Source organism: Lissotriton vulgaris, chromosome 5 (genome assembly GCF_964263255.1).
Source record: "Lissotriton vulgaris chromosome 5, aLisVul1.2, whole genome shotgun sequence".
Classification (NCBI taxonomy): Eukaryota; Metazoa; Chordata; class Amphibia; order Caudata; family Salamandridae; genus Lissotriton; species Lissotriton vulgaris.
Window position 1 is genome coordinate 374,398,007 of NC_141693.1, and position 24,144 is coordinate 374,422,150.

Consider the following 24,144-nt stretch of genomic DNA (forward strand, 5'->3'; position numbering starts at 1 on the left):
AAACTGACCCTGAACCCTAAAAATACCCCTTTACCCATGACCTGAAAACTGACCCTGAACCCTAAAAATACCCCTTTACCCATGACCTGAAAACTGACCCTAAACCCTAAAAATACCCCTTTACCCATGACCTGAAAACTGACCCTGAACCCTAAAAATACCCCTTTACCCATGAACTGAAAACTGACCCTGAACCCTAAAATAACCCCTTTACCCATGACCTGAAAACTGACCCTGAACCCTAAAAATACCCCTTTACCCATGAACTGAAAACTGACCCTGAACCCTAAAAATACCCATTTACCCATGAACTGAAAACTGACCCTGAACCCTAAAATAACCCCTTTACCCATGACCTGAAAACTGACCCTGAACCCTAAAAATACCCCTTTACCCATGAACTGAAAACTGACCCTGAACCTTAAAAATACCCCTTTACCCATGAACTGAAAACTGACCCTGAACCCTAAAAAAACCCCTTTACCCATGAACTGAAAACTGACCCTGAACCCTAAAAATGCTCCTTTACCCAAAATTTATCAATATTATTTAATTACTAATTAATTATTAATTAACAATAACAATAAAGTAAATATATTAGAACATTAGGTGTAATTATTTTAATAATTAATATTATTTTTTCAAAATTAATTACTTAAAAATAACACAAAATTATATATATAAAAAATGTGCTCTAATTAATGTAATTAACTAATTACAATTAATTAATTAACAATTATTTACTAATACAAAATATATTCAAAATTATATTAATTAATTAACTAATTAATATTAATTAATTATCAACTAATTATTAATTAAAAATATTAACAAACATATATTAATTAATTAATTATTATTAAATTACTTCCCACCCTATTCCCCTATAAACCCACAACCCGCTACAGAATTACATTACGCAATTATTATCAAAACAAAATTCATGTAATAAAATATTTTATAACATTAATACACACTATTCACACATATTATTACATAAAAATACACTATAAAATATTATATATTATTATAAAATCGATATTTTTGCTATCTATATTTTATACAGTCGATATTACTTCACTTACCTGAAAAACGATATTTTTGTAGTCGATATTATGTCCAGTCAATATTTTGTCCAGTCTATATTTAAAACTCGATATTATGTCCAGTCGATATTTTGGAGTCGATATTTTGTCTCTATACCGGTTTCAAAGCGCTTAGAAAGGGGGGGAATATTACTTGTCAAATATCCACGTTTTAAGTTGTTTTCTGAATGCTAGGTGGTTCTGGGTAAGGCGAAGGTAAGCGGGGAGTGAGTTCCATGTTTTAGCAGCCAGGTATGAGAAGGATCTGCCTCCCATGGTGGTCTTGTTGATGCGGGGTACAGTGGCGAGGGCTTGGTTGGAAGAACGTAGTTGGCGGGAGGGGGTGTAGAAGGACAGTCGTGAGTTGAGGCATTCTGGTCCGATGTCGTAGAGTGATTTGTGTGCGTGGGTTAGCAGTCGGAAAGTGATCCTCTTATTGACGGGCAGCCAGTGGAGGTCTTTAAGGTGACCAGAGATGTGTTCATTGCGTGGGATGTCTAATATGATCCTGGCTGAGGCGTTTTGGATTCGTTGGAGTTTTTTCTGGAGTTTAGCGGTAGTGCCTGCGTAGAGGGTGTTTCCGTAGTCCAGTCGGCTAGTGACCAGAGCATGGGTGACTGTTTTCCTTGTTTCGGTGGGGATCCAGCGAAATGTTTTTCTGAGCATGCGAAGAATGTTGAAGCAGGAAGAGGATACGGCGCTGACTTGTCTGTTCATTGAGAGTGAAGAATCCAGGATGACGCCTAGGTTCCGTGCGTGGTCTGTCGGGATGGTTGCTTTTCCGAGGGCTTCCGGCCACCAGGAGTCGTCCCATGCAGAGGGGGATGTACCTAAGATGAGGACTTCAGTTTTGTCTGAGTTTAGTTTCAGACGGCTTTGTTTCATCCATTCGGCAACTTCTTTCATTCCTTCGTGTAGGTTAGTTTTGGCGGTGCTCGGGTCATTGGTGAGAGAAAGGATTAGTTGAGTGTCATCAGCGTAAGAGATGATGTTGAGGTTGTGTTGGCGGGCGATGGCCGCGAGGGGGCTCATGTATACGTTGAAGAGGGTGGGGCTGAGTGAGGATCCTTGTGGTACGCCACAGATGACTTCAGTGGCCTCGGACTTGAATGGTGGGAGGCGGACTCTCTGGGTTCTTCCGGTGAGGAACGAGGTGATCCATTCAAGTGCTTTTCCTTGGATTCCGATGTTATTGAGGCGTTGTAAAAGGGTGCTGTGGCAGACTGTGTCGAATGCTGCAGAGAGGTCGAGGAGGATGAGGGCGACTGTGTCTCCATTGTCCAGTAGAGTTCGAATGTCGTCTGTTGCTGCGATGAGGGCGGTCTCAGTGCTGTGTTTTGCTCGGAAGCCAGATTGTGAGGAGTCGAGGGATTTGTTAGTTTCGAGGAAGGCGGCGAGCTGGTTTTGACAGCTTTCTCGATGACTTTGGCCGGGAATGGAAGGAGTGAGATGGGGCGGTAATTTTTGAGTTCGGTGGGGTCCGCTGTGGGTTTTTTCAGAAGGGCGGTGAGTTCAGCGTGTTTCCAGTCTTCCGGAAAGGTGGCGGAGTTGAAGGAGCAGTTGATGACGTCTCAGAGGTGCGGTGCTATGACGGAGTTTGCTTTGTTGAAGATGTGGTGAGGACATGGGTCTGTGGGTGATCCAGAGTGGATGGAATTCATCAGGCGGATTGTGTCCTCAGTGGATATTGGGTTCCAGTCGTTGAGGGTGTTCAAGGGGGGAGAATGTTCAGCAGATGGTAGGGTGGGTTGGTTTCCGGGTTGGTTGTCGAAGCTGTTGTGGATGTCTGCAGTCTTGTTGTGGAAGAATGAGGCTAGGGAGTCGCAGAGGGCTTGAGAGGGGGTGATGTCATTGCAGTTGGCCGAGGGATTGGAAAATTCCTTGACGATGTTGAAAAGTTCCTTGCTGTTGTGGGCGCTGTTGTCAAGTCGATCCTTGAATGCTGTTTTCTTGGCCTTTTGGATTAGTTGGTGGTGAGTGCGGGTGGCGTTTTTGAAGGCGTCCCTGGTGCTGGTGTTTGGGTCTTTTTTCCAGGCCTTTTCAAGGGAGCGGCAGAGTTTCTTGGACTTCTTAAGATCATCGTTGAACCATGAGGCCTTTTTGCTGCTAGGTTTGCTTTGACGTTTTTTCAGTGGTGCTAAGGTGTCGGCGGTGTTGGATAACCATAGGGTGAGGTTGGCGGCGGCTTCGTTTGCGTTAGAAGAGTGGGCTGGGGTGTTTAGAAGGAGCGATGCGGAGATCTGGTCCGTGGTGATTTTGTTCCAGTTTCTTTGCAGAGTTGGTTGGAGGTGGTTGGTGGGTTTTGGTTTGTTGTAGGTGAAGTGAACGCAGCTGTGGTCAGTCCAGAGGAGATCCGTAGTGTGGCTGAAGGAGATATGATTGCTGGAGGTGAAGATGGGGTCGAGTGTGTGACCTGCGATGTGGGTGGGGGAGGTGACTAGTTGTTTAAGTCCGAGGTTGGCGAGGTTGTCTAAGAGGGTGGCGGTGTTGCGGTCGTTGATCTTTTCAAGGTGAAAATTGAGGTCTCCCAGAAGGATGTAGTCTTTGGAGGGGAGCGCGTGTGGAGTGATGAAGTCTGTGATGTCTTCACTGAATTTTGCGCGGGGTCCTGGTGGTCTGTAGAGGAGGGTGCCTCTGAGTGTGGTCTTGGGGTCGATGTGGATCTGGAAGTGAAGGTGTTCGGAGTTAGCGAGGTTGGCGTCAGAGCTGGTTGAGATGCGGATTGATTTCTTATGGACGATTGCGATTCCTCCTCCTGTGTGGTCGGTGCGGTCCTTGCGTGTGATCTTATAGTCTTCAGGGATGGCAATGGTGATGTCTGGGGCGGAGGAAGCGTTCATCCAAGTTTCTGTTAGGAAGGCGACGTCTGGAGAGATGGTGTCTAGTAGATTCCATAGGTCTATGGCGTGCCTGTGGACCGATCGAGTGTTGAGAAGGATGCACTGTAGGTGGTTGGGGTCGGGAATCTGTGTTGTGGTCGTAGCGGAGATGTTGTCGGTGCCGATGAATTTGCAGGAGTAGCAAGAGAAAGGACCATGGGTGTGTCCAGGGGCGGCTTGGACGCAGTTGGGGGCGCGACCGGGGTTAAGGGCTAGGAGGGTGGCGACATCGTAGGAAATGCGGGGGGGCTGGGAGGGACGGGGGCCAGGGGGTCTGGCGCTGGGCGCGGTCCAGGCGCGGACGGGCGTAGACGGGCTTACCTTTGGTGCACCTTCGGCGCGGGTTGGGCGCGGACGCTGCGCGTGAACGCTGCGCGCGGGAGGAGCTGTCATATATGGATAGTGGAGGGGGAGGGGCGAGGGCGTCTCAGCTGGGAGGCGGGGCGGGCACACGAGGACAACAACACACAAAATGGAGGCGGAGGGGTCAGCACGGCAAGAGCGCCTGGGGGAAAACGTGAATGCAGCAGTGAATAAACGCTACCAATAATGAAATGCTAATAAGCAGAGCGCTATACACAAGCAGACAGCAGTCAATAAAATGAGGTCAGTTTCCGTGAAAAATGCGCTACAAACGATACCATAGACAGCAATAGAGTAGCGCTGGCAGATTAAAAATGCTAATGAGTGAAAGGACAGATCGGCAAATAAAGCGCACAGCAGTTATCACAAGCAGTTTTCAAAGCGCTGCACAACGATACCAGGGCCAGAGGGGAGCGACCACTCAGCACAGAAGCGGAGAGCGAGTCACAGCGCTACCAGGTATGGGAGCGCTGTTTGTAGTTTGTGGGAGGGCGTCTCAGCTGGGAGGCGGGGCGGGCACACGAGGACAACAACACACAAAATGGAGGCGGAGGGGTCAGCACGGCAAGAGCGCCTGGGGGAAAACGTGAATGCAGCAGTGAATAAACGCTACCAATAATGAAATGCTAATAAGCAGAGCGCTATACAGGGATTAGGGTTAGCATGTACCCTAACCCTAATCCCTGAAACAGCAGACACAAACAGTTATGATTTCTTATTATGTATTATCATCACACAATTTCTTTCTGTGCCTAAAAATGATGAGAAATACTTTAATCATTTCAGCAGCTGTAATATAAAATACAATAATTTTAGGAAAACAGAAAATGTATATTGCTCACCCTTACTATCAGTAGCAATCAGGCTAAACACTGCATAACTTTACACCTATATCAATGTCAGCCTCCCAGCTGTGGTATCAGCTGAATAATTAGTAACGCCTCCTCTCATAATTTCATGCCAAGCCATGTATTACCCCACATATCTCCTGAAAGCTCTCAGATTTAAAGTTAAGTCTCAGATATCCGGCATTCTCTCCAAGCCACCAGTTTTCGTGTCTGCCCCTTCCTAATTCTTGGATATCTTTATAACTTTCTCCCCAATGATTCTCTATGGCGAGGGGAGGGGGAGTGGTGTGTTCAGCTCCATGCTTGCTCATTATTGTGTGAACAATGCCTCAGTTCGAGTCAATCCCGAAAGACAGGCAATTGCATGAAAGCATGCTTCCTTCCACATCAGCACTGTGCTAGGCCCTGCCTGCACCTTACTGCATATAAACAGCAGAATGGAAGAATTTATCATGGCTGCATTTCTGTTATTTATGTTCATTTTCTTCTAATTTCAACACCTTTATAAAATAATTTAGGGATGTTGAACACTCTGTTAGCAATTATCACAATCTCAATTATTAGTGTCCTAGTTCCTATGCCGTTCGCATGCACACACTAAAGGATTAGTGCAGTCATGTTTATCATACAATTATGCCTCTTTTGTGTCATCGGCTGATATGCTGCACATATCAGCAGAAAAAAATCCTGCCACTTACATTAATGCCCAGCCTTTTGAAAGAAAGAATTATGTGTTATAGTGGAATTTCTGACAGCCAATTAGAAGCCAATGTTGCATATCCAAAACCTGGATTCAGAGAAAAAAGTATGGTTTAACCATAGCTCATTCCTTCATCTATGTATTTACTAGGTGCAAATGTAACAGAAAACTGTTTTGGAATAAAAGTGGTTATGCTTGTACAAATTTCTGTCAACACATTCTTTTGGGATTTTGCTATAAAGATTCCCCTCTACCTGCCATTATTCTCTAAATACTCAACTCATTTTTTGGTCAAACTTGGCATAGACTGCCCAAATATACCCGTAGACACAGGATTTGACGAGTAAATTGGTGAATAAAACAGGTAGGCTGAGGGCCGTAGTGGGCACCGGGCCTTTCCATGGTGAGCCAGAAGTTTGGGGGCCGGTTAAGTACCGGTGGGGGCTGTTTTTTAAACTGGGGGGCAGTTTTTTGCTGCAAAATCAGCCCCTTGTAACAAAAGCGTATGCAGCAGCAGTGTTCCCGTCAGCAACCCCCCCCCCACCCCCGGGACTGTTGGACCAAATTGTCGGGGCTGGTTTGTGAGTCCGGCCTTGGGTAGGCTGCTTACCTATGATACAATAACAACGTTATGAAGGTCTCTGCAACATCAATGAATGTCAAGCATGACCTTCATAATCTGCTTTATTCGCATTAAGAATTACTTCGGCTAAACGTCATTTTAGTATAGTAGCATGTACATGTCTAATTATAATTTCCATCCTTATTTTTTTATTTTTTTAGAGTTTTATATAGCGCAAACTAGACTCGAGACAACGGGTATCAGATCGCTTTACATGAGCACCAGTTTCGTTACAGAAGGACACATTCATTATGTTTTTTAGGCATAGGGAGATTAAATGATTTGCCCAGAATCACAGGATGTTGAGCGTTTGTTGCAAGACTCGAACCCTGTTCCCCAGCTTCAAGGTTGACCGCTCTAGCCGTAAGGCTACATCCTCTCCCCCCTTATTCAATAATTATATATGTCTCATAGTTTCAGGAGCTCCAATTCCTTTATACAATGCGTATATGTTTCTGATATCTCCTGCCTGATTCATAAAGGTAAATATGGTTGTAAACATAAGCTTTTTTGCAGGGGTTAATGGTTTGACAGGTACTAAAATCACTGCCACAATTGTGGAGAAATTCTCAGACATAAATCCCACTACGGGTGGCGTAAAGATGTTGTAGCATGAGGTTTGGGAACGCCCACAAACATCTACATGTATGGGCATTCCCAAACTGCGATCTGACCCCTTTCCACCCTTAAAATAGGCATAGATTTAGCCTCCTACCAGGGTGAAAGGGGAACTGATCACCCGTATATTTCATGGGGGATTAGAGGATGGGCTTGGGCTTTACATAGGAAGAAAAAAAGTGTGTGCTTGCACTGGGGGTTCCATTAACCCTGTATGAACCTCTATACTGTGGAGAACTCCACACAAAAGAAATAGGAGCCATAGGAAAGGTCACCTGACTGTAGGCCTGGAAACCTGTGCCTATCATAGTTTTCTCTGGAAATTACAAAAACGGGATGTATGGAATGCTTGAATTAATCTCAGCCACTGGTAAATATTCAAGGCCACAACCCAGTCCATTGTGTTTTTTTCCCATCATGCCAACTCCGATGAAACCAAGCCATGTTCAAATCACTCATGGTCCTGCTTCAGTAAGACCAGTCCAGCCCAAACTGCCAAGCCGGCCCTCTCTGATCTGGAACACAAGCAAACCCAAGACTGGCTTCAGTCTTTTTCAGACCTCTTGAGTGAGATGCAGCTTGGTTTCAGTGGCAAAGTGAGCAGAGGACTCATATCTGGGCATACTCCCTGCACAATGGGTGTCACAATGAAAAATATAAAAAAGGTGATGGTTGGAATGGTTGAATTAATCTCAGCCAAGGCAATTACTTGGGGTGACCATAGCCCAGTCTGTTGTATTTTTTGGCCACCATGTCACCTCAACGGCTTGGCAGTTCTGGCAAAGCTGTTGATGTGACAGGAGCAAGCTATACTTCACTGTAGGACTCAAGCTATACTTCACTGGCGAAACCTATAAAGGTTGAAAATGGCCTAGGGTTGCTTATATTCCTATTTGCTGCTGCCCTGACCAGGCAAATTGGCCTGGACATTTCGTTTGGAGCAAGACTGAGACTGATTTGCATAAGGTGGTCTCTTTCTAGAATGACGCAGTGGACGAAAATTGTCAATCTGTAATGCTGCCCCAAGCGATCGATAGTGACTGAGAATAATTCAGGGATTTCTTCCATCACCTTGTTGTTTTTGCAGTTAATGCCCTAAGTACGACAGGCATGCCCGGAAGTGGATTCAGTGCTCATTGTGCCATAGGACTCAAGCTATACCACTCTGGCACCTAAATATATTGGAATCAGTCTGTGGTTGCTTGCATTGCCATCTGGAGAGGACCACGCTTAGTAGTTTGGGCTCGATTGTCTTTATCAGAGTAGAACTATGACCCATTTCCATAAGGCAGGTCTGTGCCTGGAAAGGCAGCAGAGGAAAAACAATCGTCCGGAATGGGGCCCAATCGATCGTCAGTGACTCAGAGTCATTCGGGTATTTCTTTCATTGTCTTAGGCCCCAGTGGTGTTGTGATATTGCTCACTTTTATCCATTTCACACCCCATTTTCAGCACATACAACTTGTTTGAAGTGGTTGTCAGCTAGTGGTCTTGCTGATTTAAGGGAGTCGACGAACAACGAAATAATAGAGTTAAAAAAAAAGAATTTATCTGCTGCCTGCAGCATCGCCGTCTTCTGCTCCTCTCGTGGCTTTACTGCAGGCAGAGACTCCCAGACTCCCCTGCCACCAATCCTGAAGCTGCTCTCACGCATGAGAGCCGCTTCAGGATTGGCCTGAGCGTCGATGATTTGCACTCCCAGGGAGAATGGGAGCCTGTGCTTGGCTGTATCCAATCCAGCAACACACATGGGTTGGAGAGAGCATTAATGCGCATGACGCTTGACGCTTGGCCGTTCTGAGATGGCCGGCCAAAGCATCATAGCATAAATAACAGCACATACCACTTCCAATGGGTGTTGTTATCCACTGGCCCCGCCCCAAAGACACCTCTAAACAAAAATAAATGATAATAAACGCAGGGTTATTATTGTTTTATTTTTGTTTATTTTTTACGCTGTTGGCAGGGGGGCAATGTTCTTCTCTGTGTGATTGTAAAATGACCAGCAACTCCTCCCACTTCTATAGCGTCCTCGGGTGGCATACATTGCTCATAAAAACTCTCTAATGAACACAAATGTACAGTTACGTAGCAAAGCTGACATGAGCAATAATGAAAAAAAGGTAAAGTGGGCCCAGTGCTCGTCTGTGGTAGTGAAATCAGCTATGTTTGGGATGAAATAGGCCCCTCACACCCTTGGGCCCCAGTGCCATAGCGCCTCATGTGCTTTTGATAATAGCTGCACCCCTGAAAACATATTGTAACGTCGAACGTGTATGATTCCTTGAAGATGTGGTACACTATTCGCAGCATGTCTGAATTTCTGCTAAAGCTCTCATTCCACAAGTTAACCATTTTACAAACTATTTGCTGACTAATTGCTTTGATTTCATGCATTTTCTTTTCCCCCGATCAGGTGCACGAGTTTGATCATGTCAATGGTAAATACAGCACCCCGGATCTCATCCCTGAGGAACCAGAGAGCAAAAAGTCCAGCGAGATCGCCTCGTCTGACCCCAATACTCCTGTCCCTGCCAGCCCTGCACCAGCCCACACTGGAACAGCTGCATTGCCTGGTACAGAACATCTTTTATTTCTGATGGAGTCCATTGAATTCTCAACAGCTGTGTGCAGGCACATAATGCCAAATGTACAATATTATAGAAAGATGCTTTCTTAAAGTTCAGTCTCAGTCACAGCCTCATTCTGGGATGCATTCAGGACAGCTGCCCACAGAAGGAATACAGCTGAATGTCAGTCAGAAGATAACACAGTGCAAAACTTGGGCTCCCTCTCACACCTGAGTTGATTTCGGAGGCAATCCCAGCGATGAATTCTGGGAAAACGCTGGTCCCAAGTGCCTTCCCACTGGGATTTCTGAAATAATTTGTATCACTGGTGACCCCTCCCTAGAAAGCTCTATTTAACAAAGATTCCTGAACTGGCCAGATGACCTCCACATCGCCATGGTCACAGGGATACTGAAACCAGGCAGATCCTCTGGGCATTGCTCCCCTACCCACTGATCACCCTCGTCCACACAGAGACAACTACTAACTCAGGTCATGGCCAGTTGATTGACAGGAGTCATAACTTCCCCGATTTACCAGGATGAAACCAGCTTTGTGCCAGGACGTCATACGCGACACTGCCCCCCATTATGTGCAGCTGACTCTAGCCTGCTCCCCGCAGTTCTCTGGCCTTAGTGCATTGATCCTGTAGACATTGGGAGGGTGTTTCACTTGCTGATGTGGAATATCTTATGTTAGGTTCCACACAACATGGACATTGGACCCTCTTCCTTTCATATATTAAAGTATTGTACACAGTCCCAAGGGCCTAGTTGTAAGTAAACAGCATGCTGTCAGACTTCTTTCCAATAGTAAGTGGTACGCGACAGGGATGCCTCTTTTCTCTCCTTTTATCTGTGCTGGCATTTATGCCACTAGCCAAATGGATTAGAGGAGATGTTTGTTTGCAGGGTTTTCATTGGGATGGGGATATAGAGAATCACATATTTCTGTACGCAGATGAAATGTCCCTCATCCCATTTGACCCTAAATGGGCTGGCGTTAATGAAAATCTGAGATCTCTCAGATGGCCTGGTTGGTAGATGGAACAAATAGGTAAGTCTCCAGCTATGGGGAGGGCCCTGGGTAGCAGAGTGGCAATGCAGACAACTTTCATTATTTGGGTATGCACCACTTGAAGTATCCCCAACATTATTGGGCCCTTAGCATATTCTCCATGCTGCATAGGCTGCACAATGACCTGTGCGCACACGCTCCCTCACGATCCTAGGTGGAACCACATTATTTAAAATGTCTGCATTGTCCGGGATGGCGTAAGACACTCCGGATCTACCCATTTCAAGTTCAAGTTCAAGTTCAGAATTTGTATAGCGCACTACTCACCCAGAGGGTCTCAAGGCGCTTGAGGGAGGAGGGGTGCTTTACTTATTGAATATCCAAGTTTTTAGTTGCTTTCTGAAGGAGAGGTGGTTCTGTGTAAGGCGGAGGTAGGTGGGGAGAGAATTCCAGGTTTTGGCCGCTAAGTAGGAGAAGGATCTTCCCCCCATGGTGGATCTATGTATGCGCGGAATTGCGGCGAGGGCTTGATTTGACGATCGTAGTTGGCGGTAGGGGGTGTAGAAGGACATTCGTGTGTTGAGGCATTCTGGTCCTAGGTCGTAGAGGGCTTTGTGTGCGTGGGTGAGGAGACGGAATGTTATTCTCTTGTTGACGGGGAGCCAATGGAGGTCTTTCAGGTGGCCGGAAATGTGAGCTTGCCGAGGGATGTCCAATATGAGTCTGGCTGAGGCGTTTTGGATGCGTTGGAGTTTTTTCTGTAGTTTAGCTGTGGTTCCGGCGTAAAGGGTGTTTCCGTAATCCAGTCGGCTGGTGACCAGTGCGTGAGTGACCGTCTTTCTTGTTTCGGCGGGGATCCAACGGAAGATTTTTTTGAGCATGCGTAGGATGTTGAAGCAAGATGATGAGACGGCGTTGGCTTGTCTGGTCATCGAGAGAGAGGAGTCCAGGATTAAGCCCAGATTACGTGCGTGATCCGTAGGTATGGGTGCGGTTCCCAGGGCTGGTGGCCACCATGAGTCGTCCCAGGCAGAGGGGGATGACCCTAAGATGAGGACTTCCGTTTTGTCCGAGTTTAGTTTTAAACGGCTGTTCTTCATCCACTCGGCTACTTCTTTCATTCCTTCGTGTAAGTTGGTTTTGGCGGTGTTTGGGTCTTTGGTGAGGGAGAGGATCAGCTGGGTGTCGTCTGCGTAGGAGATGATGTTGAGGTTGTGTTGGCACGCGATGGATGCATGGGGACTCATGTATATGTTGAAGAGGGTGGGGCTAAGTGATGATCCTTGTGGTACGCCGCAGATGACTTCGGTGGCCTCTGATCTAAAAGCGGGGAGGCGGACTCTTTGGGTTCTTCCGGCGAGGAACGAGATGATCCAGTCCAATGCTTTTCCTTGTATTCCGACGTTGCTGAGTCGTTGTATGAGGGTGCTATGACAGACTGTGTCGAAGGCTGCAGAGAGGTCAAGTAGGATGAGGGCAGCTGTTTCTCCGTTGTCCAGTAGGGTTCGAATGTCGTCTGTTGCTGCAATGAGGGCGGTTTCTGTGCTGTGTTTGGCTCGGAAGCCAGACTGTGAAATCCCAGCCAGTTTCTTCAATGAAGTGTTCAGAATTTCCTGGTGGTAGACAAACAACCAAGGGTATCCTTTGCTAAATGCAGAGTCCATGAAGGTGGACTGGGTGTTGGTGACGTGCAACCATTAATGGACAACTTGTCACTATTAATGACTGGCTTGTTGGATTACACTGGATAGGAATACTTCATGGAGTTTGCAGAAATAGCCAATAGGAGGTGAATATGTGATTCTTGTTGATTTTCCCTGTTTACAATATTTAAATATTAGGTGTGGTGTAGGGATATATATGACTTGTTGATAATTGAAAACATTTTATGTCAGATGGAATGGTCGGTGTATACCATAAATACGCCAACATTTGTGCACTTTTCACAGGGTGGACAAAGGACTTTTGCCCACATGCATCAAACTCCCGTTTTGCGATTCCATATTTGCGATTTTTAGCGAATCGCAAATATGGAATCGCAATACGGGATGCATCATTGAAAGTGGATAATATTTGCGATTCGGTAAAAATCGCAATTTTTACCGAATCGCAAATATTATGCGAATTCAAATGTGCGATTTCGCAATTCCCATTGATTCCTATGGGCCAAAAGGCCCATAGGAATCATTGGGAATTGCGAATTCGCAAATTGGAATTCGCAAAACTGTTGATGCATTTCATGGGTGCAGGGGGGGGTCCAAAGGACCCCCCCTTGCACCCCTGAAATGTTTTTTTAAATGGATGTTTCACACACACATGTCCTAAGGACATGTGTGTCTGTAACATGACATTGTTTAAAATGTAAATTTGACCATTTTAAACATTTTTCGCAATTTACCACGAGGTTCAACCTCGTGGTAAATTGCACTTGCAATCTTCAAGATCGCAATTTTTTCAAAGAATGATGCATTGCATTTAAGGAATTGCAAAATTGCGATTCCTTAAATGCAATCGCATTTTTGAAAATCGCAAAATTAGCGATTTTCATGCAAAAGCAATGATGCATCCCAAAAAGCATTTTTGGAATCGCAAACGGCCGATTTTAAGGAATCGCACCTTTTGCGATTCCAAAAATGCTTGATGCATGTGGGCATTTGTGACGTCCATCATTAAACAGTTACAATTTTATTATGGCTTGAACTCGGATGTTTTTATTAATGCCACCAGAGCCGTGTCTGAAATCTGTGACCGTAACTGTGAATCAATAGTGTGACAGATATTCATGTGAAAAGTGCAGTAATGAAAGAACCCGTTATGTATTTTTTTCAGACAAGAACGAGACACAATCGCCGATCACTGAAGACAAGGAGCAGATGGAAAACGCAGTCATAAAACCGCCAGATATACAGGTGTGTGAACCTTTGAATCGCAGTGTGGAAGTTGTCAGGAGAGCAGTTTTATGTCCTATCATTGAGCTAGACAAAAATGTTGGCTTTTGTATTGAACAAATTTAGAAGCTTCCTCGACCGACACAAAACAAGCTCAGTGTGGCCAACCACAAGGAAGTTGCCTGTCCAGGTCTGGCTTTAGCTCTGGTGGTGCCTGGTGCGGCAATCTTTGTTGGCACCCCCACAATGACCCCCCTCTTCACGGATTCCCTCACTACCCCCCACCAGCAGAGTCTCTCCTATTTTTAAATATTATACAGCACTACTCATTACAATGTAGGGGGTCTGAGCGCTTTACATCATACACACGCAGTGGCGGTTCCTCCATGGGGGTGTTTGGGCGCCGCCCCACTGCTTTCTCGCCGTGCGAGAAGGCAGAAACAAATAGTAGAGAACTACGATTTGTTTCTGCCTTCTCGCACGGCGAGAAAGCAGAAGTTCCTGTTTGGGAGAGAGTGGGAGGGGTTACTCGAGGGCAGGGGGGGTGGCTTTCCCACTGTTGTTAATACGGTCTGTTTGGGCAGCCTGAGAGGCAGTCCAAACAGACAGTATTAGCTGTATTAAGGAACAGTGGGCAAGCCGCTCCCCCTTGCCCTCGCGTAACCCCTCCCACTCTCCCTGCTCTCTGTACGCTGCAGCATACAGAGAGAAATGACGTAGGTAGGGCAGCCGGCCGAACCTATCACAGCGCTGTGCTGTGGTGGAGGGGAGGGGAGGGAGGCTGCCTGCAGCCTTCCTGCTGCGTCACGACGAGTCGAACACCATGGGAATTTCAAACAGGACAGCGCCGCGGGAGTCAGGACTTGAAGGCGGGAAGCGGAGCCTAAGGTAAGTTAAGTTTGACTTAACGTTCGTTAACATGAGCATTTTGCTCGTCCCTCTCTAAAGTGCACATTCAAAGCGCCGGGTATTATTTCCTGGGAAATCTCACTTATTTTCATACATTGTTCATGCGCGAGCTGGGGAGGGAGTGCGAGACACTCGATTATAAAGCTTGATGAATGGCGCACCGTCACTATGGGCACTCTTTTTCACACTGACTATAATCGGGATGAGGCTGTGGCGTTTTCTGCATATTTGCTTTCGGTTTTGAAGGTCTCCGTCCGTAAACACAAACAATAATTGGAAACCCTCCAAGAATCACATGCAAGAAACCTCAGAGGTAAAAGAAACATCAAAAGAGGGAAGCGTGGAGGCTGGAAGTAATCTGTAAATGATTACTGGCAAAGTCTGAGGGCTCCGAGCTTGAGCTGTGTTTGCTCCAAGAGGAAAGCTAGAAGGGAGGTGTCAATAAAGAGAGATTTGACGGAAAGCTGCGCGGGCTGTGTGATCAAATGTGATATATATCGCATATTAGATATATATACAAATTTCACTTTACATTTGATCTGTGGGAGACTATACAGCGTTTAAACGGCAGCGACAGGGGAAAGAAGGTGGTGTGGGCTATCTGCGGGGAAAGTTAGCTCACAAGCGAGGGGAGGCTGATTTTAGAAGGGTGGAGAAAAATCTTGTGACAACTGCTTATCGGTGTGAGGGAGCAAGAGCGCGTGCTGGTGTCATCAGTTACACACACAGCTCGCTTCATTGCTGTTGTTTTGTGTTGTCCTCTGGCGCTGCTTGCTGACCACTGCGGCATTTAAGTCCCTGCTCGGACGTGAAACTATGTGCTTGGTGCCACGACAAACAGCTCACCAAATACATCTCAGTTGGGACTAATGCGGGGGTTATTATTTATGTCCTCCAAGACAGCCCCATGGACTGCAGGCAGGGCTCAGATCATGATGTCACTTCTGTTGCTCCCTTGAAAACATGTGACATCCCATCTGTATGCATTTGCCTGTCTCCTGAATTTAGAGATTGTTTCTTTTAGCGTTAAACTCCCTTGGGTCAGTTGGTATTGCTCGCTTTGCTCACTCAGTGACAGTTGACGATGGCTTTTACGCCTCACCATTGTCAAGAGCCACCAGCCGCCACTGTACACACGACTTACAGGGAGACTATGAATGATACAAGAATGTGACTGCATAAATGGGGAACCCCTCTAAAAAACTTTATTTAAGGCCAGGGAGAGAAGGGGAAGAAAACAACATACACTGAGAACACTCCCTCGAGTCCGATCTTTCTATTATCCTGAGGCCTAAATCAATACTGGGCTCAATAATTCATTAAATCACTTCAGTGACACTGACATTTGTAATTTGATTATCATTATTATTTCATCAAATACAAAAAACACATATAATGTTGAGTAATACATTATATGTGTTTTTTTGCATTTGTATTGACAACAGGATTCACTTTTTATTGTAATGAGTATCTAAAAAAACTTTTAAAGTAGAAAAAAAGAAATTTTATAAAATATATAGAGAAATGAAATAAATAATGATAATCAAATTACGAATGTCAGTGTCACTGAAGTGATTTAATAAATTATTGAGCCCAGTATTGATTTAGTCCTCAGGATAATAGAAAGATAGGCCTCGAGGGAGTGTTCTCAGTGTGTGATACAAAAATGTGTAAATCAGTTTTTAGGACATGAGGACTACATGGTGTAGGAGTCACATACCTGCCTTACTGGAAGATATTGAATGTCAAGAGTGCTTGGCCTTGAGAAACACAGTCACAATTTAACATGTAACACAGTGGTCGGGGTTGCGGGCACTAGTAAGAATGTGTTACTAGCCAGACATAGAAGAGCGAATTTTGAGGGAAAACTAGTTAGCTTCTAAACCTATGCCTTAAAGTTTGCTTTCAGCTCTTTGAGGTTGGTTCATAGATCTCTATTTATCTTAGAGGGACAGTAATTTATGCAAGTAACAAAAGGATCTCTACGACAAGAGCAGTAACCTACAGGGCATAATATACAAGCCTGATCTGCATGTTAAAAGTTGTGCAGGGTTTTATCACTCACCTTGGAAGTTTTCTATTTCAGGTATAACAGGTTTATGTCAACATGAAATCAGTATTCAGTAGACAATAAATACTAGAAGCTGTACTTATGTATTTGTTAAACCTTCGTGACATCCCTTCCACCAATGATTCAACAGACGAATATACTATTAATATGTCTACACACGTTTTATTTGACAATATATATGTTAATGGTTATACCTATTTTCACTCATACTAAGTGAGTTTAAAATGTATAATAACTACCTGTATTTTTCTTCTTTTTACTTCTCCTTTTTGTGTTATATACACTAATATGCCAATAGAAGGGGCATATTATCAAGGACGGTGTTAAAATTATCGCCGGTTTAGCGGCAAAAAACGGCCGCTAAAGAGGCGATAATGGGCTTGATAATATGCCCTGGAGAATTCCCGTAGAAGCCCATGTTCACACCAGAACATGGACTCTATTGGAATTCTCAAGGGCAGTAATATCAAGTCCATTATCGCCGCTTTAGCAGCAGTTTTCTGCCGCTAAACCAGCAATAATTTTTACCGCCGTTCTTGATAATATGCCTTGAAATTATTAGAAATCAAAAAAAGTTGTACTTTGCAGCAGGCACATTAACCCTCTCTGCCTATGAGTACAAATTGCCACTAGAGAAAACTCGGAAGTCGCCAGCAAGTACATTAATCACTACGGTTACCTTAACATTTGTATTATCACCTGAAAATTACTTACCACACAGAGAACTCTGCAGCAGGTGCCTTCAACCCCTTAAGATGTTTTAAAATGCAGCACTGATTTGTATATGGCTTGGTCCTGTCTGAAGTGGAACGGTGGTCACAAAAATGACAAACATGCCTGTGCCTCTGAGTAATTGCCAATAGCTGAGATTAATTCAAGCTTTTCACCCACCATGTTTTTTTTCCTTCAGTGCACCACATTAAGTCTGATGGGTATACGCAGATGTGGTTCTGTCTTCAAGGCGCTATAGGAACAAAGCTATACCTCAGTGATGAAGGCTAGCTAGCCTGAAACCAACCTTGCGTTGCTTGTGTTCCCATTTAGAGAGAATTTGGCAGACCGGGACGAACTGGGAATCCAAAGCAGCCCAGTCCAATTTTGTATGGTACAAAGCGAGTGCAGCGAGCAAGCCTGACCACTACAAAGGAGTGTTTTGGGGGGATTCTCTTTTTGCATGTGAGCTGTACTGTACAGGTTGTGCTTGAATGTAGTCCAAAAGTAATGCAAGGTAGCACTCCAATGGAACCCCCCATGGGTTTTGACACAAATCTCTATGTCTGAAAATTGATGGATTTGCACCAAAATAATATGCCTCCTCAAGGCAGATGTAAAGTTGGAGCAGTGTTTTAAAGTCTCCAAACTTTTCAAACTTAGGATGCGTCGCTAGCATTTTGTACTGCTATCGGTACCATTCCAGAGGAAAACCTATCCTATATATCAGGCTGACACTCTTGCACTATCGTGCAAGGTTGTGGATCGCCTAACTGCATCCCAGCGCTTGGGAAGCTAGCAGCAGCGCTACATCTTAGTATATCCGATGATCTCCTGCTCTCTCTCTCCTTCACACAACTCAGCGCAGCAACTTCGGTGACTGCTCACTAAATTGTGTTCTTTGTTCTTGTCATTGCGCTGCTAGTGTAGTCACAGGGACTTGTGTTGACCTGACCCTTTGGTGTATAAACCCCTTTTGTCTCCAGAACATGCATTCACCTTCTAGGACCTGTTCAAACCCAGTTACCCTAGACCATGGTATGCACAGCACCTTTTGGTTAATTTCTTTACATTTGTTCTGTATTGAATATATAATCATCACTATATTGCCTGCAAGCAAGAATTCTTTTAAGACCATGGTTGGAGCCATTTGTATAAATAATTAAAGGACGCTCCGCAAGGACAACGCCCTTGTAATGTCAGATCAGCCATTTCCGCCAAGCTGGAAATAGTCACATCCATTTACAATACACTTTGCTGCTTTTAGTCCCCACATAGGCATTCTGTCATATTTCACAAGCTTTTAAGGGAATGCACTTCTCTGATAAATGCTTCCTAGGGATGTAGCCAGCTAAAGTCCTCATTCAGCATTTCCAGCTGCACGACCAGCACTTTCTTCAGGAGAAATTAAACAGAAGGGCATATTTACTAAGATTTGACACAACAGAATGCAGCAAGGGAAGTCGCTGCACTGCGTGAAATGGAGAGAGCGGAACTATGCTATATGTACAATGATATGGTGCACAGGGGCGGCCTTAGGCATGTGCAAGCTGTGCACCTGCACAGGGCCACCACGCCAATATATATCCTTAATATAATAATCCGCTGAGGATGGATACATATTTGCGTGGCAGCCCCAGGCAGGGATTTGGCGGCCTCCGGCTCTGTTCCAGTTCCAAGCACCCTGACACCCCGTCCGGACCCCCTCTTCCAGGGTCCCCTACCTACGCTCCCTGCCCAGGGCCACCATGAGCCTAGAGCCGCCCCTGTGGTGCAGTTCAGCTTTATCCCTAACGCCAATGCAGGCACCTTTGCGTCATTGCACAAGGGTCCCCGGGTTGCAGGCAAGATTGTTTTGTGCAGGAATGTTTGCCTTCCTACACAACAACCCACCTTAGAGGTGTATTCCTCTTTCTATGTGTGCTGAAGAATGCAGCACACATAGATAGAGGAGCTAACAAGGAGAAATAAAGACATTTCTTCTAGTTATGCCTCTCTGTGGTAGGTGCACCATTTTTGTGCAATCCCAGGTTCACCGTCTTTAGTAAATCAGAGATTGCGTCAGATTCCATGGGGGGCTGCATGAGAACGCCTATGCTACACCCATGGAACGTCTACCGTTATGAAACGTAATGCAGCGCAAGCTGCTGTGTTGCCTTACATTTCTTTAAAAAATCGCGCAAGGTGGCACAATTCACCCCTTGAGTGGCTTTGTAAATCCCATTTAAGGGCTCGCGTTGCCTTCTGATGACTTGGGTCACACAAGTACAACGCAAGTCCTTAGTAAATCTCGCCCTGAATTTTTTTGTTCAAATGCCAGTTTCATCTGTTGCTTTTACTGTAATTAAGTGTGTGGTTATAGTCATGCAGTATTGCAATGTGCTTCGCTCTTATTTACTAAAGGTTGCACATGTGTTCGTTTGATGCAATTCAATGCTGCGTCTGTTGAAATGTAAAATGGTTAGTCAATTTAAGCTGTGTTTGCGTTGTGTTCTGTAGCTCGAGCGCCTACAAAACAGGTTCTGTATATAAGGGGCATTATGTCTCACTGCCTCTTAAAACTTTAAAGTTTGTTCTCAATGGGATCATTTATGCCCATTCACTGGATGGATGGATGGATGGATTGATGGATGGATGGATGGATGGATGGATGGATGGATGGATGGATGGATGGATTGGTGGGTGGGTGGGTGGATGGGTGGGTGGATGGATGGATGGATGGATGGATGGGTGGATGGGTGGGTGGGTGGGTGGGTGGATGGATGGATGGATGGATGGATGGATGGGTTTCCTTCTGGATGGATGCATGAATGGACTGATGAATGAGTGAATGGCAAATTTGAATGTTTGCAATGAATATTTTTGATAGAAAAAAAAGAACAAATGGAGTGAAGGGTGACTGCACTGATTGACAAGTGCGCGACTGTGTGTGTGTGTTTTGGCATTTGTGGTTGGGTGATGGAGGTTGCTTGGTTTTGGATGGTGCTTGAAGATCCATTGATGGAATTATGGATGAAAAGAGAATAGGATAAAAGGACCAGCTCTCTGCTCGCCTTTCAGAAAGAATCATTACTAATTCTGAAATCATTGCACCGTTTGCTGCACTGGTGTTTCATTCAAACAAATTCACATATTTCTAAATATCTGGCTGCAAAGGCTTCGTGCAGGGTAGCTTTCTTTCATAATGATATTACCATTATATTGATAGGAAAAATAATTTAGAACCTCCAAAAGGACCTCCTCTCAATTTAAACGTTGACAGATACATTGGTTAGACTTACACGTGGTATGTGGCATTTGCAGGACGAATTTAGGATAATTTAATGTAACTGCAATTCCTCAAGGAAAGTCGGAAGTATGGACTTCTACATACTCAGTGCACTACTCAGATACTACAAACTACTGTTGGTTTTTACCACATTTGTAAACAGACACTTTGGCACTCCCTGGAGCACTGTAGTATGGGGTTATTTTGGCAATAATTTGCTTATAGTCTTGTCCACCTCTACCACAAAATTTGAGAGATGTGATGAGTCCATATCAGATCATCAATATTCTGTACCTAGTTACCATTGGCAAAAGGCTTGTGGTGACCAAGTGCAAATAAATTCAATGAAATGCAATGAAGATGCTGCACCGCGTGCCATTCCCTGTTTTAGCACTTCAACACTAAGGGGCTTATTAAGAGTTTTGGAGGAGCAGGCACACTGGCACTACTCCTGCCCCACCAAATTTGAGGTTCTCCATCTCTTTGAAGAAGCCCCACCTCTGCTGGCATTGCCAGTACAAACCTCTAACCCGGTAGCCCATCTACCCAGAAAAAGTTATGTTACAGTGATGGTCTCTCGCCCTGTTAAGAGTGCCGCAATTATCACTGACTTTCTGTTAGTGACGACCATGTTAAAGCATGGCAGACATGGACAACGGAAATGAAGAATGGCCCTCAAGTCCAAGGAGAAAACTCCATTTGTCTCAAGGCATTTGTTTATTGTGTACAGAAAACAAACGTTCACTTTCTCAGTTCATTTTCTCTCAAACAAAATAGATTGCCTTATGGATGCTTTCAACATTTCACTTCACACAAAAGAACAATTGATGGACAGAATTCAAAGCAGTGTCATACATTCACCCCCGTACAGAGATACGGGCCTAAATCCATTGCTTGACTCCAGTGGCATGGAGAGCACGGGACCCACTAGGAGTGAATGTTTTGATTTGATCTGCAGTCCGTCCATCATTTGTGTGTCTTTTGCCTTCTCGCCCTAAGTGCGCTGGGTATGCCCAGACATGGTTCCCGGGCTCACTGTGCCACTGGATTCAAGCTATCATGGCTGATGAGGGGTGAAACCCCAAAACCAGTTCTGGATGCATGTTTCCAATAAAAAGAACAATACTATTCAAAATTGTAATAGTTCCATATTCCAAGTAATACATTATATTAGCATTTAAATAACTATGAATTTGGGGTAGGAGCCTAGTGGGCTGCAAGGTGGGCACATCTTCGAAGACTCCATCACAGCTCTAGCTCTGAGGCTGCAGAGAGAGGCGCCTGAGGAGCTCAAGAGTGGGAGTCACTCAAATCCCGCTGGTGCTTTAATCCCACTGATTTTCTTAGCAGACATGCTTCAAGGACAGCCAAGATAGTGGTGCCGGCTTGACCTGCTGAGACATAGAAGTTTCAGAGGATGAACAGAGAGAACTGAGAGTTAAGTTTGAAGTTCCCTCCGGAGAACCAGATGCCAAGGCTGCTCGGCTTAGAGCCGAGCTGTTGCATAAAATGTGGGAGAGAAGGCACTAGTGTGAGAAGAATGGAGAGGTGCATAAAACAAGATGTCTGGATTCTCCTCCTCTGTGCGAAGACTAGGACCTACAACCTACTGGAAGATTGTTCCCAGTGTAGAAGAATGCCAATAAAAGAGAACAAGGCAGAAAAATAAAGAATATTTATTTTTGCCCGTAGCTCAGCCTGCATGTTTGGTTTGGTTGGTGGGCGGTTTGGTACCCAAAGCTTTCTGTCACTCAGGAATAGACAATGATAATGGCAGCACTACGGATCTCAAACACCAGCACACGGCCCATCACACTGAGGATGACTTCCCAGGAAGGAACTATGGAGGGTATCTGGAAGTATTAAACCAGTGCATGGAACTAACCACTATGTAACGGCATGGACATACAGCCGCTGTCCAGATATACCATACGTTTTAGAATTGTGCATTTGTGTCAATCCTAAATTTGGAAACTAAAATTGAATTTCTACAGAATAATGTCAGAACTAAAAAGATTCACATCCTGATTTTCCCACAAAATAAGGGGATGGTGGATGTTCAGCTGGAGATCTGAGGTAGTTTTCATTTAAGAATGGGTGACTCGGTGTTGCATCTCTGTTGATGTCCTCCAGATTATCAACGAGGGGTCCAGCAGGAAATAAGAGGGTACTGCAACAATTTTGCCTGAAATGTCAAACTCTGAACAATGTGAGCTGGTCTCAAAGGAAGCGCCAAAGAAAGGTACAAAAAAGATGCATGGAAGGAAACTGCACACATTTCCAGAACTTAGCCTTGCAGACCTGTGGTGCAGGCAGGACCTGCAGACCATCAAAAAGGAGTTGAAGGATTGAGATTTGGCAGTGATGCTGTGGGTCCCGCTGAGATTACAAGTGAATTAAAATGGGAAGACCTTTGAGTTTATTAACTGAGTCAGTGAAGTTCTATGCAAAATCAAGAGGAGACTGTAATGCGCAACCGGAGGTACCTTGAAAACCTGTAGTCACTATCTGCTGATTAGGTCTATTTATGGGCTATTAGTCCTAATATCAATATTTATTTCCCCTAGAAGCAGCTTGAGAGAATATGTAATATGAATTCTATAGGAGCATTACGGGTACATTAGTGTGTTTTCTTCTAACTTCTCCTCCTTCCTCAAGTTTTCATCTCGGGTATGCCCGGTGAACTGTGGAATATTAGGACTGAATCAGTGGAGATGATATCCAAACTAAAAAGTTATTTTTATTTTCCGTTTTAATTATGTTGACCTGAAAATTGGTTGATCCTCTATTTTTTCCCAGCTGCTGTCATTGTTACTATTTTTGCTACAAAACAATATAAACTTAAATAACAATGAAGATGTATACCATAAAGATTAAAACATATATTATAATGATAAAACAATTAAATACATATAACATTTTTTTTTTAATGAAAATAAAAGAATCAAGGCAGTTTGCTCAAGGAATTGCCTCTAAATTCGAAATATCCTTTATTTTTTTTTCTTTATTAAGTTTTTTGGCAGCAGCAGAGAAAAGACAAAGCAACGAGTAAAAAAACAGTAATACAATTCAGCTCAACAATATCACAAAGTTGACGAAACAATAAATCAATTGCTATAAACCATAAAAGAGAAGAATCACAAGAAAAAAAGAACACAGCGCAAATGAGAGATAAAAGCAAAAGACATCACAAATTCCTATCCAATTAGCAATTGGAGACCATAGGTTGCGACCAAATGTCTTCTTACTTATACCCTTCAGTTTATATAATGCAGTTTCAAGATAGTACGTAGATAAAAGCTTATTTCGCCACAAGATGAAATTAGGTGGTTCTTCATCAAGCCAGCCTGATGTTATGCAAAAACGAAAAGCAGACATACATATAAACACAAATCCAATGTCTGTATCCGAGGTCAAGTTAGCAACGTTTTCTTCACAGCCAAGCAAAACCGTAGGTGCTGTTAATGGACAACTCAACTGTAAGAAAGTGCTCAACATCAGCAATAAACCTCGCCAATTTCGGACAGTCAAAAAACATGTGTACAGCATCGGCCCCATGTAGATTGCAGCGACTACAGTTTGTCCCACGCCCTAC

General features: G+C 44.4%; 1 protein-coding gene across 1 annotated transcript in view; it reads left to right on the plus strand.

Annotated features, from left to right (window-relative positions):
- The window catches only part of CHD5 (chromodomain helicase DNA binding protein 5), a 1,029,381-nt gene that overhangs the window by 786,534 nt on the left and 218,703 nt on the right, over window positions 1-24,144 (plus strand). The window contains exons 31-32 of the mRNA XM_086921723.1: window positions 9,532-9,691; window positions 13,532-13,611. Of these exons, the coding sequence (XP_086777849.1) occupies window positions 9,532-9,691; window positions 13,532-13,611 (240 nt within the window). The remainder of the gene's footprint in view (window positions 1-9,531; window positions 9,692-13,531; window positions 13,612-24,144) is intronic.